The following is a 19956-nucleotide window of genomic DNA, read 5'->3' as shown; positions in this document are numbered from 1 at the left end:
GCTCTACAAATGGAAACAAAGCCTGGATGACAGCATATCTGTTTATAACATGGTTTACTGAATATTTTAAGCTCATTGTTGAGAACTACTGCTCAGAAAAAGATTCCTTTCAAAATATTCCTTTACTGCTCACTAAAATGCTCCTGGTCACCTAAGAGCTCTAGCGGAGATGAACGAGATTAATGTTTCCATGCCTGCTAACAAAACATTCATTCTGCAGCCCATGGATCAAGGAGTAATTTTTGACTTGCAAGACTTATTATTTAAGAAATACATTTTGTAAGGCTTATACCTGCCATAGTGATTCCTCTGATGGATCTGGGGCAAAGTCAACTGAAAACTTCTGGAAAGGATTCACCATTCTACATGCAAAGAGGAATATTCATAATTTATGGGAAGATGTCAAAATATCAACACTAACAGGAGTTTGGAAGAAGCTGATCCCAATACGTGTGGATGACTTCAATGGAGAAATTAATTGCAGATGTGGCAGAAACAGCAAGAGACCTAGAATTAGAACTGAACTGCTGCAATCTCATAATAAAGCCTTAACGGGCAAGGAGTTGCTTTTCATTGATAAGCAAAGAAAGCGGTTTCTTGAGATGGAAACTACTGGTGAAGATACTATGAAGATTGTTGAAATGACAACAAAGGATTCAGAAAATCACATAAACTTAGTTGATAAGGCGGCAGCAGCAGGATTTGAGGGGACTGACTCCAGTTTTGAAAAAAGTTCTACTGTGGGTAAAATGCTATCAAACAGCACTGCATGCTACAGAGAAATCATTCATGAAAGCAAGAATCGATCGATTCAGCAAACTTCATTATTGTCACATTTAAGAAATCTGGACAGCCACCCCAGCCTTCAGCAAGCACCACTCTGATCAGTCAGCAGCCACCAACACTGAAGCAAGACCCCTCACCAGCAAAACGATTATGACTCGCTGAAAGCACAGATGATGGTTAGCATATTTTAGCAATAAAAGTATATCTTAATTAAGGCATGGACATTTTTTTTTAGACATAATGCTATTGCATACTTACTAGACTACAGTGTAGTGTAAACGTAACTCTTCTATGCATTGGGAAACCAAAAAATTCATATGACTAGCTTTATTGCAATATTCACTTTATTGCGGTGGTCTGGAACTGAACCCGCAATATCTCCGAGATTTGTTTGTATTAAATAACCAACATATGTATATTCCAGTTGACTTGCACATTTGATAGTATATTTGGAAGAATTAAAGAGCTAAATGGAATCTCTGTTTTTTCCTCCATTTCCTCTAATTTCCACCATTAGAGGGTGAAGGAGGTGAAACAGATGTGTTTACTAAGCTCCAATTAAAATTCTCTAACATAAATCTGATTTATGAAACTGTGAACTTCAGCCAGTATCATTACAAAACCTAGTTTTGTTTTCCTTTTAAAAGTTTTATAGTTTATTCAAATGAACCACTTGAAAGAAAAGGCAAATCTTACAAGACAGTTTTATACTATGCCCTAACAGCAAACCAGAATCCCAGAAACACATTCCAAGCACATCTTCCTACCTCTGCCATTTCTTTGATTTTCTGCTCATAGAACTCCTGCTCTTGCTGCACAGCTGGAAGGAGAGCACGCCGGTCATAAGACCTACAATGTCGCCGCTTATTTTCCAGAAAGAACATCCTCTTTTCTATTTTTTTGTCACCTAGAAGATAAATGACAATGCAAAGTCATGCAGATAACTGTTCTGCTAGGAATCCAGGCAGCCATCCCAGTCCTCTGTGGCCTGGTCCTACAGAGGACGTTTAGTGACTTTCCCATAACATATTCTCTTTGGGAAAACTGGGCTCCGTACCATTCCCTAACATTCCACACACTTCCCGACTTTCTTCCTCTCCACCCCTCCCTCGCTCCTGCTTATTATAATCCAACTGGAAGGTCTCTCCTAGCCTGTCAGTACTGCACTGTGTGAATATACCACAATTTATTGTGCATTCACTACTGAGGACAGGTAGGTTTACAGTTTTGGGTTATTATGACCAGGGCTGCTATACATACGCCTGCAACTCAGCTGAGAATACGTGAAGGAGGAAAATTGCTGGATCAGCTTAGAAAACAGTGCTAGTTTTCCAAAGTGTCTGTTCCAATTTACACTCTCCCCCCACCAGCAATGTATGTGAGTTTCAATCACTCCACATTGTCCTCAGCACCTGATGACATCAGTTTTTAATTCGAGCCATTCTGGTAGATGCACATGTGTTTCATGCATGTTTAAAAATTTTTTTATTTTGAAAATTTCAAAGACAGAAAAGAGCAGTACCTAGATTTACAATAAATAACACTTAGAATAAAAGCTAACAAAATGACAAGCGTCAAATCTTGCAGTTGGTCTGATTTAGTTTTTGTATTTCTTTGGTTAATTTGGTAATGTACATTTTCTAGAAAACTGTCTATTCCATCCAGATTTTCTATTTACTCAAAAAACCTTTTTGATAATCTCTTTTGATTTTATCAATATTTACTATACATTGATACATTTTATTTTTCCTCTTTTCTCTTGTTCACTCTAGATTTTTTTTTTTTTTTTACTCTCACTAGTTTTTAAAAATTAAAACATTTTTTTTCATTATTTAGAAAACCAGTTTTTGGTTCTCTATTCTGTTCCATCTATCTGTCTATATTTCTGCCAAGCCCACCTGGTTTTCTTTTTAAAGAGTATTTATTTATTTTATTTTTTTGGCTGCATTGGGTCTTAGCTGCAGCACACGGGATCTTTGTTGCGGCATGCAGGATCTTTCGTTACAGCGCTTGTACTTAGTTGCCCTGCGGCATGTGGGATCTTAGTTCCCCGAGCAGGGATTGAACCCGTGGTCCCTTGCATTGGAAGGTGGATTTTTAACCACTGGACCACCAGGGAAGTCCCAAGACCACCTGGTCTTAATCACTGTAGCTATGTAGTAAGTCTTGAAATCCAGTAGACTGATTTCTCCCACTTTATTTTTCTTTTTAAAAATCACTGGGACTTCTCTGGTGGCGGAGTGGTTAAGAATCTGCCTGCCAATGCAGGGGACATGGGTTCGAGCCCTGGTCTGGAAAGATCCCACATGCTGCGGAGCAACTAAGCCCGTGTGCCACACTACTGGGCCTATGCTCTAGAGCCCTCGAGCCAAAACTACTGATAAATAAATAAATGTAAAAAAAGAAATCATTTTAGCTATTCTAGTACCCTGCCTTTCCATATAAATTTTAGGATAATTTTAGGATACCTTGCCTGTATCTACAAAAAATTCTTGCTGGGATTTTGACAGAAATTACATTAAGCATGGTACCAATTTGGGGAGGATTTACATCTTCACTGAGTCTTCCAATCCATGAACACAGTACGTTTCTCCATTTATTTATATTTTCTTTGATTTCCTTCTTCATTGTTTTGTAGTTTTCATCATAAGTCCTGTACATGTATTGTTAGATTCACATCTAAGTATTTAATTTTTTTCAGAGCAACTTTACTTTTCAAATTATTTATTTATTTATGGCTGTGTTGGGTCTTTGTCGCTGCGCACGGGCTTTCTCTAGCTGCAGTGAGTGAGGACTACTCTTTGTTGTGGCGCGTGGACTTCTCATTGAGGTGGCTTCTCTTGTTGCGGAGCGTGGACTCTAGGTATGTGGGCTTCAGTAGTTGTGGCACGTGGGCTCAGCAGTTGTGGCTCATGGGCTCTAGAGCGCAGGCTCAGCAGTTGTGACGCACCGGTTTAGTAGCTCTGTGGCATGCACGATCTTCCCGGACCAGGGATCAAACCCGTGTCCCCTGCATTGGCAGACGATTCTTAACCACTGCGCCACCAGGGAAGTCCCAGGAAGGTACATTTTTGGCTTGATATAAAGGAATAACTTTCTAAAAGACATAGCTGACCAGCAAGGGAGTAGATCATCTTGTGAAGTGGTACTTTCTTTTCTCTACCACTGAAAGTCAGAAACAAATACTGAATGACTATGTATTAGGGATGCCTAGTTAACTGTGGATAAATTCAGCTGAATGAAAAACCACCTATACACTGTCCCCACTTCCATTCTGCCACAGATCTGTGAGAATGTCATGTCAGGAGGGCACTGCTTCACAGAGTAGCTTGGCGAACTTAGAAGTCAGAGCCTAGGACGTTTTCTTTTAGATCCTGAAGAGTTCAAAAATTCAAATACTTTCCAACTCTATAACTATCTCATGGATTTTTCATTTAGTCACACCTGAAGTCATGAAATTAATTACAGATGTAACAGAAAGACACATAGGAGAAAAGGAAAGGGAAATATTCTTATTTATGACATAATCTACAGGAAAAGTTGAAGTGGACTCTCAGACACAAGCAACTAAGATCAAATTTGTTGCAAAATTCAGCAAGTTTACCTTGGCGGGGGGTGGGGAGTTAGACCTGAAGTAACCTCTTTGAAAGAGCTTTCAGCAGTTACTTCATCAATATGAATAACAGAATTTTAAATAAACAGCTTAAGTGGCAGTTTAAGAGCTGTTTGGTTTTTTTCTGTGTAGAAGCTACTCTCTCAGGTGTGTAAGTGCCTCCTCTGCAGTAAGCAGTCAATCACTGGTCTAGCTTTTACTATGTAGTGAAAGGCTAATTCTTGTCAAACCTTCAAGACCTCTCTTCCCCCCAAGCTGAAGAATGTCCCCAAGCACTTTTCCACATGTGAATCTAACACTGCACACAATTTTCCTGTCATGGTGTATCCTAAACAGAAAGATGACAAACGTAGCCACTTTCTAAAAACACCAATGTGCCATCAGAGCAGTCACGTCGGTGACACTCCTCAGACTGCTGTAACAGGGCATTTCTTTTTTTTTTTTTAAACATCTTTATTGGGGTATAATTGCTTTACAATGGTGTGTTAGTTTCTGCTTTATAACAAAGTGAATCAGCTATACATATACATATGTTCCCATATGTCTTCCCTCTTGTGTCTCCCTCCCTCCCACTCTCCCCATCCCACCCTTCCAGGCTGTTACAAAGCACCGAGCTAATATCCCTGTGCCTTGCGGCTGCTTCCCCCCAGCTATCTACCTTACTACGTTTGTTAGTGTGTGTATGTCCATGACTCTCTCTCGACAGGGCATTTCTAAGCAGCCACACCACGACTCCCCTTACAGGCTGTGTGGGAGCAGATGGCTCTGCAAACACCATCAGCAACACTCACATTTGGCCATTACCTTGTTCAAATTTGAAATCTATGTAAGAATACTGATTCATTTCTTTTCTCTTTTTTCTTTTTCCACTGGTTTCTGGCGATAGCTCCTGCCATTTTTTAATGGCATCAGAAAAGGCCTAAAAATTGAGAAAGGGAAAGGTTACCGCTGTAAATGGGACAAAAAAAGTACATGAAACATCGGCAATCCCTAAATCTCGTTGTGACTCACAGCTATCTTCCCTACATGGCTTACCAGAAAAGGCAGCAGGCAAAATAAACAGGTAGCATTTTATTATTTTCATTTTCTCTTTCAACAACTGCTACAATGGTAGAACCAAATGCTTACTGATAAAGGTACACAAGAAAATAGAAACTACTGAAGCTGTCCTTAAATAAGCACAGGTTAAATCACGTAACAAATGGCTACGAGTTATATTTTACAGGCAGCATCTTACATGGTGTTTCCCTGGTCAACACTCCCTCCTCCACTTCCCCCACATTCTCGTTGCTTTCACCCACATCCCCACTTTGTACTGAACACGGGAGTGCAAAATTCTTATGCCAGTGATAATCCCTTTTCTTCCATTCCTTTAGCTTCTCCCCCTTTTTACATCTTTCCAATAGGCATTTAAAGGTGCTCAAGTCTCTGCCATCTTAAAAAAAAAGAAAACCTTTCATTCCCTGACCTCCTTCCTCTTCCAGCTATCAGCCCTTTTCTTCTTCCTCTTCTTTGTAGCCAAACTTATCAAAAGAGCAATTTGTACATCATTCCATCACCTCGCCTCCCACAAGCGGCCAACTCCCTCTAACCTGGCCTCTACCCCACCTTTTCACTTGCTAATCTTCCTAACGCGGGGCTAACTCCTCACCTCACTGGATCTCTCAGCAGCACGAACAATGCTGCCTGCTCCACTCTCCTGACTTCCTCCTTCCTCGCTGCCTGCTGCTCTACCTAGTTTTTCCATGTTGGGAGTCCTCAAGGCAGCCTTGGCTCTCTTCTTACCCGACAGTCTCTCTAGGTACACTTCATCCAGGCTGGTACGGTCACCTTCCATATGCTGACGACTCTCAAAATCCCTTCTCCAGTTCGTATTTCCCACCTTTTTTGTCCATTCAGCCAACCAATGAATTGCTTTTACTTGGATGTCTCACAGGCCCCACCCAGCATGCTGGCAGTTCAGCGTTTCCCAGACAGAATTCATGATTCCTAAGGATCACCCTTGCATCTTCATCTACCTCCTACCTCCCTTCCTTTTCAAAGCTCCTAAGTTTGGGAATCACCATTCGTTGTGCGCGCCTCCTATAAGCTAAGCACTACATGTGGCCCTTTCAAGTCCTTACTTATTTAATTCTCACAACAATCCTCTGAGGGAGGTATTATTTATTTTATAGTAGAGGGAAGCAAGGCTTAGAGAAAGGAACTCGCCCCCAGTCAAACCTTAATTAAAGCTAGTATAGGAAGTCAGGCCAGTCTCGGAACTAAAGCTCCTCTCTTTGACATCACCTTGCCCTCAGATTTCAGTGAAAGCCCATCAAGAGCTGGCCAACAGCAAGATTCATCTTGCCACCTCTCTATATCCCGGATCAACGTCCTCCACAGCTGCAGTGCCTCCTCCCTTGCTTTCTGTTTCTTCTTTCTGTCCCACTACCCAAGGTGTTCCCCACAAACCCTTAGGCACCAATCTTAAAGTCACATATTTGTACTCAGCTGCAAAACTACTAACCTATACCAAGTTTTATCTACAGGTGAAACCCCACCCTTGAACCAGGGCTATGTGCAAAAACCCAGGAAAGGAAGCAGGATAAGTTATTATTATCTGCATTTTAAAAATGAGGTAATTAAACGGTAGATGTCATTTATCAGCGACTGATTACTGGAATGTGAACTCAGAGCTCATAACTGGTAGGTAGTCTACTGGGTTTTCAACCACACTACACTGTCATAAAACACAGAAGCTTCTGGGACTTCCCTGGCAGTCCAGTGGTTAAGACTCCACGCTTCCAATGCAGGGGGCCCGGGTTCAATCCCTGGTCAGGGAACTAGATCCTGCATGCTGCAACTAAAAGATCCCACATGCCACAGCTAAGACGTGGTGCAGCCAAATAAATAAATATTAAACAAACAAACAAAAAACATAGAGGCTCCTGACTGCAAGAACTGAGGTCATTACCTTGGTCCCATTTAATACTGTTTCTAGTTAGCAGGAAAAAAAATCCATATATATGAACACAAACTCATACTTGTCAGGAAGCTGTACCTTAAAACAAATGTTGCCTAAAAATTAAAGGCACCTCCAAAATCTTACCTTAATAGTTATATTAACATTCATTACTTATCTTTTTTTGTTTTTTTCTGGTCGTGCCTCTCAGCTTGCGGGATCTCAGTTCCCCTCAGGGACTGAACCTGGGCCACGGCAGTGAAAGCGCCGAGTCCTAGCCACTAGACCACCAGGTAACTCCCTACTTATCCTACTGACTAATGGTCCAGTAGACAAATAAAATTAGAGAATCAGAATTCCTTCCTTTCGAGACCTGCTAGTTATAATTCATACCTGCACAACCAAAAGGCATCACAGTTACTTTTTCTTACCTTTTAGCCTTTCACATATTATCCCTCTAGTGAAAGCATCTTTAAGACCTTGTTCAAATGACATCTTCATTTCTTTCCTAGTGCCCTCATGCACCTTTATTCACTCTATTTTATAAGACTCATCACATCGCTTTAGCCTTTTTTTTTAACTTTAATCTTCTCAAACAGACTGAAAACTCTTTGGAAAGAAGCTAATTTGTATTCTACGCATGTCAGTGTCCTCAGGGTCTAGTCAGTAACTACCACAAAGTAAGTACCCCAAAAACCTAGCAGGAAGAACACAGAACAGACAATGAAGAAAAAATCTTTAAAATTTTCCTTTTTTTGTTTCTGGCACTTTTCCCTCCAGCCTGCTCACACTCACAAATCAAATACCCACTCAAAGTATTCGTTTTGAGAATCAAGGATACCGTCTGGTAAGATTTTTGGGCCATCTCTGACAACAGCCAAACTTCTTTTAAGGGATGACCTAAAAACACGACAATGGTCATGTGATGATGCAAAAGCTGAGAAGTAGACAGAGACTCCTCTGTGGAGCCTGGTAGAAAGGTCAGGTCCAGAGACAGGGATATGTTACCTGCATGGAGACAGAGATGACCATTCAAGTACACAGAGGGAGAAATCTAGGAAGCCTGGGTAGTCAATACCCTGAGAACGACCACCTCAGAGAAGAGAAGTCAAGGGGTGGGTTAAAAAAGATGGCCCTGTCCACTAGCATTAAGCTCCATGAAGGAAGGGAACCTCTATATTTACCGTGACATTCCCAATGTGTGACCTATGGCAGGCATTCAACAAACTGCCTGAAAGAAAGAGGTAGTCACATCTGGGGCAGAATTATTGAGAAGAATTAGGAGGGGAAATAATTTTCAACCCAGTGGAACCATCAGTCAAGCATGACATGAGTGTGTAAAGGAAGACACAGAAAGTTGTCAGGATCTAGAATACAGAAAATTAATCTTTGTCAAAAGGCAAAGGGAATTCCCAAGATAACAGCTATGCAGCAGGCATGAAGAACAATCCGAACAGACTGGAGTCTACCAGCAGATGAATGGATAAAGAAGGTGTGGAATATACATACAATGGAATACTACTCAGCCATAAAAAAGAATGAAATGTTGCCATATGCAACAACATGGATGGGCTTAGAGGGCATTATGCTAAGTGAGATAAGTCAGACAGAGAAAGACAAATACTGCATGATATCACTTACATGCAGAATCTAAAAAATACAACAAACTAGTGAATATAACAAAAAAGAAACAGACTCACATATACAGAGAACTAGTGGTTACCAGTGGGGAGAGGGAAGGGGAGAAGGGAAATATAGGGATGGGGAATTAAGAGGTACAAACTATTAGGTATAAAGTAAACTAAAAAGGACATATTGTACAACACAGGGAATATAGCCAGTATTTTATAATAATTATAAATGGAGTATAACCTTTAAAAATTGTGAATCACTATACTGTACACCTGTAACTTATGTAATATTGTACAGCAAGTACACTTTAATTGAAAAAAAGAAAAAAAAAGAAATGAGAACTGACAGGTTTGACAATAAGCAAAACTAGAATACGAACAACTTTCAAGTTGTTGGGTGTGGAAAGATTTACCCAGAGTCAAAAAACAAAACAACAAAAAAAAGCAAATGAAAAAACCAAGGCAAGTGATTTTTAACTCTATGAAAAATACAAAATTCAAAAAAAGGAAACGTTACCACAGTACATTACTTGCCCTAGCAGTGAACATTTCCATAGTCATAACAATGACAATTCTAAAAACAGATTTAAAAAAAGCTGTATGCATTTAAAAGATGAGTGTGTGTTAGATCTAGAACCTCCATCTACCATAAAGAGTAAACTATAACAAATGAATCAAGCATAATAATATGTTCATAAATGTGGAGGTAAATACCAGGAAAAAAAACATATAAAAGAGGATGAAAAAGGGGGCTTCAGCCTGCCATTTACAAAATTATAAATGAGCATTTTGCCACTATTGTATTTTATTTATTTAAAAAAAGTTTTTGGCCGTGCTGCACAGCATGCAGGATCTTAGTTCCCTGACCAGGGACTGAACCCACACCCACTGCAGTGGAAGTGCAGAGAGTTTTAATCACTGGACAGCTAGGGAAGTCCCTGATTTTTTAAACTATGGAAATTAATTAGTTTGATAAAAATAAACATTCATTTTAAGAAGCAGTTCCTGTTGTGAATTTTAAGGATGACCAGTTCTCTCCAGTTTAGAAGTTATTCATTGAAAACACTTAGTGCTGATAGCATTTCTGTCCCTACAGAACTTTACAACCAGAAGAAACATTACTGCAGCTGCACTGGGGTCTCCAAGAAGCTCACCCACAGGATACACCCATAAAAAGAGTGGAGCTAAAATATCCACAAGTGCACACACATGCGGGTAGAGTCTTCCTGCACTCTGGGCCTCCATACGACAGGCTTGGAACAAATCAGAGTGGGCCCTGCTGGTCACAGGCCTCTCTAGCATGAATTCAGCGCTGCAAACCTAAGGAGGCCGAACGACGCAAGGCTCTTGTGCTCTTGTACTACACTAAGGACCAACTCTGAAGATAGCACTGAGTAACCGTTAAGTAAAATGGTTTGAAAATTATTCTGTAGCACACAGAGCGAAGTGTGAAGGGATGGGAACTTGTTACTGAAACTTGATATATGTGAGGCACTGTGTTATAGGCCTGCTATATATTATCTCATCTAATTCTCACATTACTCATCTAAGACATCCACTATTTACTAACAGAAAACTGAAGCTCTGCAAGTTTAAGACACTTGTTCAAAGTCACACACCAAGTGGCAGAAGTAGAATTAAAATTCATGAGAGAGAAAAAAAAATCAAACCTAAGTTTGATCAAGATTCTAGATGTAACCATCAATTTATACAAAATTGAGGGGACAGAGGAATCATTTAATTACAATGCAGGGGTGCAGTTAGCAAAATCTAGACTGTGAAAACCTGTAAGATAAAACAACCCAGTTTTCCCCAACAAATAGGCAGTAAGGAAAAATAAAGGGGGAAGAAAGAGAGAGAGCTTACAGATTTTTAAAAAGAGATTTAAGAAGTTATCAATCAACTGCAATAAACAGATTTTACTTGGAACTCTATGACCAAACAAGCTAAAGATTTTTGACATATTCAGAGAAATCTGAATGCTGACTGGATATCTGATGATGTTAATTTTTAAGCTGCGAGAATGGTATTTTGATTGTGTTTTAAAAATTATTTTGTCTTTGTATTTATCTTTTAAAGATAAATACTGAAATACCTATGGATGAAAAAAATGAAATGAAGCTTGGAATTTACTTCACAACAGTCTGGGAGGGAGAAGTGTGTAGGGGTGGAAATACAATACAACAAGACTGGGCAGGAGCTGATAATTGCTGAAGCTGAGTGACAGTAAGCAGGGGTTTTTTACAATATCATCTTTACTTCTGTATGTGTTTGATGTTTATAGTAAAAAGTAAAAAAAAGAGAAATCCACAGAGAATTGACTTTGTCTTCAGTCAGCATACCCTCCCAAAGCAATCATCATGTTTGGGGAGTGGCACAGGGAAGACATGCTATTGCTCAAACTAGGAAGCATCTCCGGGTGTGTTTCCTACATCCCTGTCCACGTGAGTGTAACTTCCTACAAGGCAGAAGTCTTGTGCACCATGTCCATAGAGCAGGGAGACTTTCTGATTGAGCACATCAGATATTAGCTTCTGTCAAACATTATTTCTCCTTAAACACCTTACATTCATTCAAATAGTCCAACCCACCTCTTTCCAAAATCCTGCAAATTTTTTAATTACCCACTAAAACAAGCAGACACCATAAAAATATAAAGGGCCAGAAAAACAAGGAAAAGGATAAGGAAGGTATGAACAAGAACTGAGCCACAAAGCCCTACAACCTCCCACCCATATAACTAGTAGGCCTTCAGTGGGGAGAAGCATGTGCGAGCACAGTTACTCTTACTGATCTCAGGATGGCGGCAGGGACGTTACCAATGAGGACCAGCCCACACCCAGACCACAGGGGCTGTCTCCTGCTGCTGCCCTCTTACTTCTCATCTAGGCTCCCTGGGAGCTCAGAAAAGGTGTGAGGCACCAAAGCGTCAGTAAAGACACCAGGCAGGGCCTAAAGATGAAAGAGCCCCTTCTTTCTCAAGGTCGTTATTTTGGGGGGGAAGCTCATTCATTTTTCAATGACAGTACAGACATTCCCTCTTTAGCATGGGGAATGAGACTCAGAAACAGAAGGCACTATCTCTGTGTTCCCTTCAGAGTAATTTTACCTAAAATGAACCTACAATTAGGAGTTTGTTGCCAGCTGCCTAGATGTTATCAATCTAAAGGTGGAAGGGGCCTACACGCAGCAAATTCACCAATGTTCACCTTCTTTCAGGTTATGACCCAGTGGGTGTTTTAACCGTTAAAGTAACTCCACATTTGCTTGTCTTCTGGAAAGAAAAGCACACTGTCTGCTGAGAATCACCAGAACTTCAGCAGGAGAAACGGATTTAAAGGCAGGAGAAAGAGGAACAAGTCAAGGACCTGCTGGTGCTCACTCTTCCATCCTGGCTGACTGCCATGAAACGGGCACTGTACAATGGACTTCACTAAATGAAGCACGTCTGCTACCCACTAGTGACCAGCACCCTTCCAAGCCCTGGAACAGAGGCCCTTACATGGAACCTTATTTAGGGCCCAGAAGAAAAAAAAAAATACCTCGAGAGCTTTCAGTTAGCTGCCTACTCGCTTCTGAGGCAAACCACCACTCCCTGGGCAGAGCTGGGTTCTGGGCCCTTTACAGACTCTACATGTAACTGCTAACTGAGCCATCTGGGGGAGGACTGTGGTGGCCAGCTCCAAGTCAGAAAGCAGATGAGGGAGGAATAGCACTGAAATGCATCTTTTACACTCTAGTCATCCGCATTCCATGGGAAAATTCATTACCTTCCATGTCTTTATGGTCAAACCAGAACCTCCCTGCTTCTAATATGTATTTCTTTTCATTCAGTTCTTCCTGATCAGCAAATACCTTTGTCTATTTACCTTCGCCCTGACAAACTCCTTAGCTCTTTACCATCATAAACCATGCCAATTTCCACAAGCTGAACTCTTCATTCTGTTATCATGGGAAGGAGTAGTTAGTCAAGAGGTGTGACCCCAGCAGGAAGACCGAGTAGAGCACCTTTCGGGTGATTGCATAGTGTCCTTTGAGCTCATGCAGGGCCCACTTGATGTCCTGACTGCTGAGCATTTTGAAGTCGGCCATCAGGAGGTCAGCAGCTTGGATGAAGCAGCGCTGGTCAAGAGGAGCCAATTTAGAATAGTCAAAAAAGTCTATTTTAGGCAACTGAAATGAGAGAGAGGCACAACATTAGAGGCCAGACAGTGCATTTCCTACGAGGGGGAAATCATTTGAAGAATTATTTACTACAGAATAGAATAATCTGACTTGTACTCATAATTACTCTAAAGGAGGATACCAACCCTGAATAGAGATGAAGAAATGACAGTTCAGAGAGGTTAAACAGTCTGTCTGGAGTCTGAAGACTAGTTTTACTAGTTGGAACTATGAAAAAGTATAGCTGGGGATTTGAACCCAATTTTTTAGCCATTTTCTTTTCACAAAGTGTTTAGAAAAATGAATTTTCTTCCAGCTACAAAATACAGGCATACTTCAGGGAAACTGCGGGTTTGGTTCAAGACCACTGCAATAAAGTTAGTATCACAATAAAACGAGTCACACAAATATTTTGGTTTCCCAATGCAAAGAAAAGTTAAAGTTATGTTTACACCATACCGTAGTCTAGTAAGCGTGCAACAGCATATGTACAAAAAATAAAAAAGTACATGATGCAATTAATAATTTATTGCTGGGCTTCCCTGGTGGCGCAGTGGCTGAGAGTCCGCCTGCTGATGCAGGGGATGTGGGTTCGTGCCCCAGTCCGGGAAGATCCCACATGCCGCGGAGCGGCTGGGCCTGTGAGCCATGGCCGCTGAGCCTGCGCTCCGCAATGGGAGAGGCCACAACAGTGAGAGGCCCGCGTACCGCAAAAAAAAAAAAAAAAAAATGTACTGCTAAAAAATGTTAACCATCATCTGAGCTTTCAGCAAGTCAATCTTTTTGCAACAGTAACACCAAAGGTCACTGATCACAGATCACCATGACAAATGCAGTAATAAAGTCAGAAATCTTATGAGAATTACCAAAATATGACATAGAGACACGAGGTGAACAAATGCTGTTGGAAAAATGGCACCAACAGATTTGCTCAAGGAAGGATTGCCACAAACCTTCAATTTGTAAAAAACATTGTAACATCTGAAAAGCACAAAAGTAAAGAGCAATAAAATGAGTAATACCCATACATAAAAGAAAGAGTCAAAAAGAATTTGTGGTAAGTAGAAGGATGGTACAACAGATCCCAGTGAAGCAGTTCTGAACTATACTTTCCTTCAACAGCTTAACACACTAAATGCTAGTCTGGATCACAAATGAAGACAATGATTAAGATTTCTAAAAACCAAACTTTATATCTTGATACAGGATTTGGTTACACAGGTGTATGTACTGTATATAAATCTTATACAAAAAGAAAAACTGTAAACAGACATTAAACTCTAGGCAATAATCTGCATGCTAAAGTATTTACGGGGCAGTGTATTGATGTTTTTGCAATTTACTTTGAAGTGCATTATAATGAAATAAAATATGAGAGGAATGTGCTGATGGACACAGGGATGGACATGTGACAAAATGGACATAGTAAAATGTTAACTTTTAATAGTCCTGCTGGTGGATATATAGGTAATCAATGGAAAAGCCTTCTGACTTTACTGTATGTTTGAAAATTTCATAATAAAATGTTAAAAAAAACCCTAAAATGATACAAATAATCTGGTCCAATTCTTGTTTATCTTAGGAACTTCCTTTGTAGGATTAAAGATATGGAGGATTTGTTTAATTCTTTGTGGGGAAGGGAAGATAGAGTTACAATGAAAGAAGTCAAATACAAAATTCAAAGTGACTCAGATGGAGAAATCCCACTAAAATATATATTCTGAAATCCTCTTTTCCTGGATTGTCTTAAAAAATGTGTCTTGACAAAGCAGTTTATTCCCTTAAAAATGATGAAAAGAGCAGAGCATTTCCAAGTAGACACTGCAAAACAAGAGCACAACTTGCCTTTATCTCATCTTGGCTGGCAAGCAGGCTGCTATTGGGATTGATAAGGACTCTATCTTCTCTCTTTGGATAATCTGGATTTTCCAGAAGAAAATTACAAAGTCTGCAAAAATAAATGATGTTACTTTCATAGTGCTTCCAAATCCCACACCTGCCCATTGATTCAAATGTAATGTGTGAAAATAAAGTTTCTAGACACACATTATAATCGACCTATCAGGGAATTAAAATGTTTGCAGATCAGAAAAACAAAACAAATAAACAGACAAAAGACAGTTACACTGAATCTCTATTTTTACTTGCTAATTTAAAAAGTAATATACATACTGAAATATAAACTCTGAAGTTTTTCTATTAGTTGCGTATCAATATAATGAAGTCACTGAAATTCTTACTGGTTGAACTGTATGGGGAAAAGTTTGTATTTACATTCACAATTAAAAATAGTTTTCTGGGCTCCCCTGGTGGCGCAGTGGTTGAGAGTCCGCCTGCTGACGCAGGGGACACGGGTTTGTGTCCCGGTACGGGAAGATCCCACATGCCGCGGAGCAGCTGGGCCCGTGAGCCATGGCCGCTGACCCTGCGTGTCCAGAGCCTGTGCTCCGCAACGGGAGAGGCCACAACAGTGAGAGGCCCGCGTGCAGCAAAAAAAAAAAAAAAAGTTTTCTAAGAGTTAATAAATGGAACATAAAAGACCTTCTACTAATTCATTAATACTTCTTTTAACCCTACGGTAATAAATCCCCATGACAATCTGAGGGATGCTCAGTTTACTGTAAGGCTGAAGGAACAGACCATGTTTGCTTAAGAGCAGACTCTCTTCATACCAAACTAACAACCTTGTCTTTTTATCACTACTATGAAACACTTCAAAATTAAGGATATAGAGAATAAGATAACATGAGAGATGTATCACCACCCAGATTTACAAATGTTAACTAAAGGCCCTTCACCCTAACAACCAAAGAAGCAACGAACGGTACTCCTGGGATGATTCCACACAGACAAGTACAGCCTGGCGGTATGCAGCACAAGCCACTTCAGTAGCAAGAAAGCTTCCCAGTTACAGGGCAACCGGGGCTTCCCGTCTCCTCCACCTTCCTTCCCTTGCTCCTGCAGATTCTGAAGATGACTCCACTGCCTCGAAGGTGCCCCACCATGATTCTCACTCAACTCCCTTCTCCCCAGGTCTCTCCTGTCCAGTGTCAGGAGCGCAGCCTCTAATTAAGACAGGTCTAGCAGGAAGAAGACAGAGAAAAGGTGCTCACCTCCAGCTCCTCTTCTCACCAAGGGCCAGTGTGTGGGGACTAAAAACTAGGGAGGCATGCTTCTTTTGCAATCCCCCTCAGGGCCCTCAGCACTGGCCGGAATACAAAGCCCAACTGCAAAGCCCCCTCTTCCTCCTACTCCAGGACCGGTCAGCACATCCCAACACCTTTTTCTTCATCATCACTACCAGGAGTCCCATGCTTCTTATTGTTAAGCTCTCCTCTTCCTATCACCACGCCCAGTCTCTGGAACATAATGCCAGAGGCCCGGAGAGTGAAAAACCCCTTTCCCATATTACAGTAGCAGCAAGCGGAGACACCCCTAGTCAAGAATTCTGAGCACATTTCCCATTTAAAGCATTGTCACTGATGGTGACTCTTTGTTCCAGTACAAACTGATGAGCACCACAGGTTATACAGATCCCTGAAGGCTAACCTGAGAATCATTCATTGTTAAGAACCCAGTATTTGTGGAGAAAGGCACGAAGTTCCAAACAACCCCTTTAACATGCACAACTGGACATACTACAAACCAGATGTGGAATAGCTCCTCCATTCCAATCTTACCTGTTTGTAACGTTCTGATAAGTGTGGCTACCACAGGCCAACAAACTGCCCCCAAACCAGGAATTTGGGGAAAGATAAAAAGGTCAAATATAAAGAATCTTCTTTAATAGAATAGCCATGCATGAGTGAAGCCAGAGGTCTCCTAAGTGGGATGCATGGAAGATGATCTGCTAGGGTGTTGGAAGAAAGTAGTAAAACTTGTTCCTAGTTTTTAAAATCTCATCCTTCAAAATGTTCTATTTTTATGCACTTCCTAAAGTACATCCTATAGAACAGTAGGTATAATTTCTGAATCACCCCCCCACCCCCGGCCGCATTTTAGAGGTTCTTCTCTTAGCAATTCATTTTATATTTTCAACACTATTAAAAACTTCACATATCGAAATGCCTGTCAGAACTCAAATCTGCCAACCTACTGATATTATTTCATGCTTGATCTGACCTGACAAGTTACAGGGTTTCGAGAAAGCACTCCCACTAAATAAGCCAAGCTAATATTCCAAGCTTTTATTCTTTAATAGTTGTTTGCTGCCTCGATCCAACTTAAGTTGCATCACATGTAAGTGAAAAGTCTCAGTTAAAGCGTCAAAGAGTAGGTTACCATCACAGCAGGTTCTCTGGTGAACAGGCCCCTCCTGCTAAAATGACCAGCTGGTTACATCTAAAGGTGACTTAAAGACTGCACACAAAGTGACTGAGAGTCAGCCCCACAAAATACCAGCTTGCTCAACTCTGCTTTGGGCCTCCTTTCGGCCCTACATTAACAACATTCAACTTAGTTTTGAGAATTAACAACTTAGTCTCAACAGCCCAGGGGCGAAAGGAAAGCAGTGTCAGGAAAATCATACTGTAAGTTTCAAAAGATTCAATACCATTATTGAACATTCCCTTTCCTTTGGAATTCACAAGAATTTATGTTTAAGGATGAATATTTGCTTTTCAGTGATGCAAAAGGCACAGAGTCAGTAAGCCCCTAGAAAAAATGACATGTATGAGACTCAGGAGGTAGGAGAACAGAACTGTCACAGAATCTGTCAATTTGATCACACTTTACTGATATTACATTGAAGGCTAATTCTGCAGATATTTAAAAAATAATATATTCATCCATAGAATGAGAGGGAAACATTATAGTATACTAAATTTCTAAAGGATTACTTTAATATTTACTATAAGTTATTCAAAATACTACTTGGTATTTCCTATTCAAATCAGTATTCTGTAACTAAATGTGCTAGGTATATACATTTATAGTTTCTAAAATAAACGAACATTATGCTTCATAATCAGGAAAATATTAACAAAAAAAGGAATTCAATGAGACAAGAGGAGTAAACAATTTACACAGGAGGGAAATACAATTAGTAAACAAATATATGAAAAATGGTACATAGCTAATTATCAAAGAAACGCAACTAAAATATTACTTTATGCCTAGTTAAAATATGACTACTCAATATTGTTGAGGAATGATTAAACCAATTCATATACATCTCTAACAGCAACATAAACTGGCACAACTCCACAGGAAAGCTATTTGTTAGTTAGTTTGTTTTTGCTGCGCTACCTGGCTTGTGGGATCTTAGTTCCCCAACCAGGGATTAAACCCAGGCCCTCCGCAGTGAAAGCGCAGAGGCCTAACCACTGGACTGCCAGGGAATTCCCTGGAAAGCTCTTTGGAAATACGTTTCAAGGATCATGAATCTGTTTATAATCCCTGATCCCAAATCTTAACTTTTAGGGTTTCAGCATACCGTGTATAACAAAAAGAAGGAAAAGTACTACATGGAATAATGCAGAATGTTTATCAGAACACTAGTGAAACTATGTACAGGAAAAATATTTAACAAAGAGGAAAATTCAATACAATAATTTTTATTAAAGGTAATCACTAATAACACCATAAAAAATGGAAAGTATTTTTTTACATAACACTATTTCATGAAAAAATATCCAAAATTGTATTTACCCTCCAAAAAAAAACTAGGTTTTCATTCCAAGAACTAAAAAGGTACGTTAAAAAAAATCAGTTTGGACTTCCCTGGTGGCGCAGTGGTTAAGAATCCACCTGCCAATGCAGGGGACACGAGTTTGAGACCTGGTCTGGGAAGATGTCACATGCCGCAGAGCAACTAAGCCCGTGCGCCACAACTACTGAGTCTGCGCTCTGGAGTCCTCGAGCCACAACTACTGAGACTGTGTGCCACAACTATTGAAGCCCGCACACCTAGAGCCCATGCTCCACAACAAGAGAAGCCACCACAATGAGAAGCCCACACACCGCAAGGAAGAGCAGCCCCACTCACCACAACTAGGGAAAGCCCGCGTGTGGCAACGAAGACCCAACGCAGCCAAAAATCAATCAATCAATCAATCAGTTGTTCTTTAGTTGAGTGGAAGTCTAAGAGATATTTTTCATTGTAAAAATGTAGATATTTCTGCTCAATTTTGCTATGAATTTAAAACTATTCCAAAATTAAAGTTTATTAATTAAAAATAATGCAGTTGCCATCATGTTGTTTACATACTAAAAAGAAAATATTTTAAAACCTTAGAATAAAACAGCACCTTCACTTCTAGTAATGGCAGACCAATACTCCCAAAGATGAGAAACAAGACCAAAATTAAAAAATTTCTACTTGAAGGTATCACTAGCCAACAGGGTGGTAAAGAAGGCCAAGTCTGGGCTTCCCTGGTGGCGCAGTGGTTGAGAGTCCGCCTGCCGATGCAGGGAACACGGGTTCGTGCCCCGGTCTGGGAAGATCCCACATGCTGCGGAGCGGCTGGGCCCGTGAGCCATGGCTGCTGAGCCTGCGCATCCGGAGCCTGTGCTCTGCAATGGGAGAGGCCACAACAGTGAGAGGCCCACGTACCGCAAAAAAAAAAAAAAAAAAAAAGTAGAGGGAAAAATTTAATTACAGCATTTTCATACAAGTGGAATACTACTTAGCAACGAAAATGCATGAACTATAGTTATGCACAGCATGAAAGAATCTCACAAACATAATGCTGAAAGAAGCCAGTCACGAGAGAATACAGACTACATGAAATCTTCATACAGCATTCAAAGATGGCAGCAATGCTCTATTTTTTGAAGATTTCTGGGTGGTGGTTACATGAATGTTTTATTTGTAATAAATT

General features: G+C 40.4%; 1 protein-coding gene across 8 annotated transcripts in view; it reads right to left on the bottom strand.

The window, feature by feature from the left end:
- Positions 1-19956, bottom strand: part of RNF216 (ring finger protein 216) — a 172847-nt gene that overhangs the window by 106450 nt on the left and 46441 nt on the right. For all 8 annotated transcript variants that reach the window (XM_032607108.1, XM_032607102.1, XM_032607107.1 and 5 more), the window contains exons 6-9: positions 14981-15083; positions 12980-13144; positions 5204-5318; positions 1554-1693 (exon numbers count right to left, since the gene is read on the bottom strand). In XM_032607108.1, coding sequence (XP_032462999.1) covers positions 1554-1693; positions 5204-5318; positions 12980-13144; positions 14981-15083 — 523 coding nt within the window. The remainder of the gene's footprint in view (positions 1-1553; positions 1694-5203; positions 5319-12979; positions 13145-14980; positions 15084-19956) is intronic.

The sequence above is a fragment of the Phocoena sinus genome, chromosome 15, assembly GCF_008692025.1.
Source record: "Phocoena sinus isolate mPhoSin1 chromosome 15, mPhoSin1.pri, whole genome shotgun sequence".
Lineage (NCBI taxonomy): Eukaryota > Metazoa > Chordata > Mammalia > Artiodactyla > Phocoenidae > Phocoena > Phocoena sinus.
This window is presented reverse-complemented; position numbering and strand designations above follow the sequence as displayed.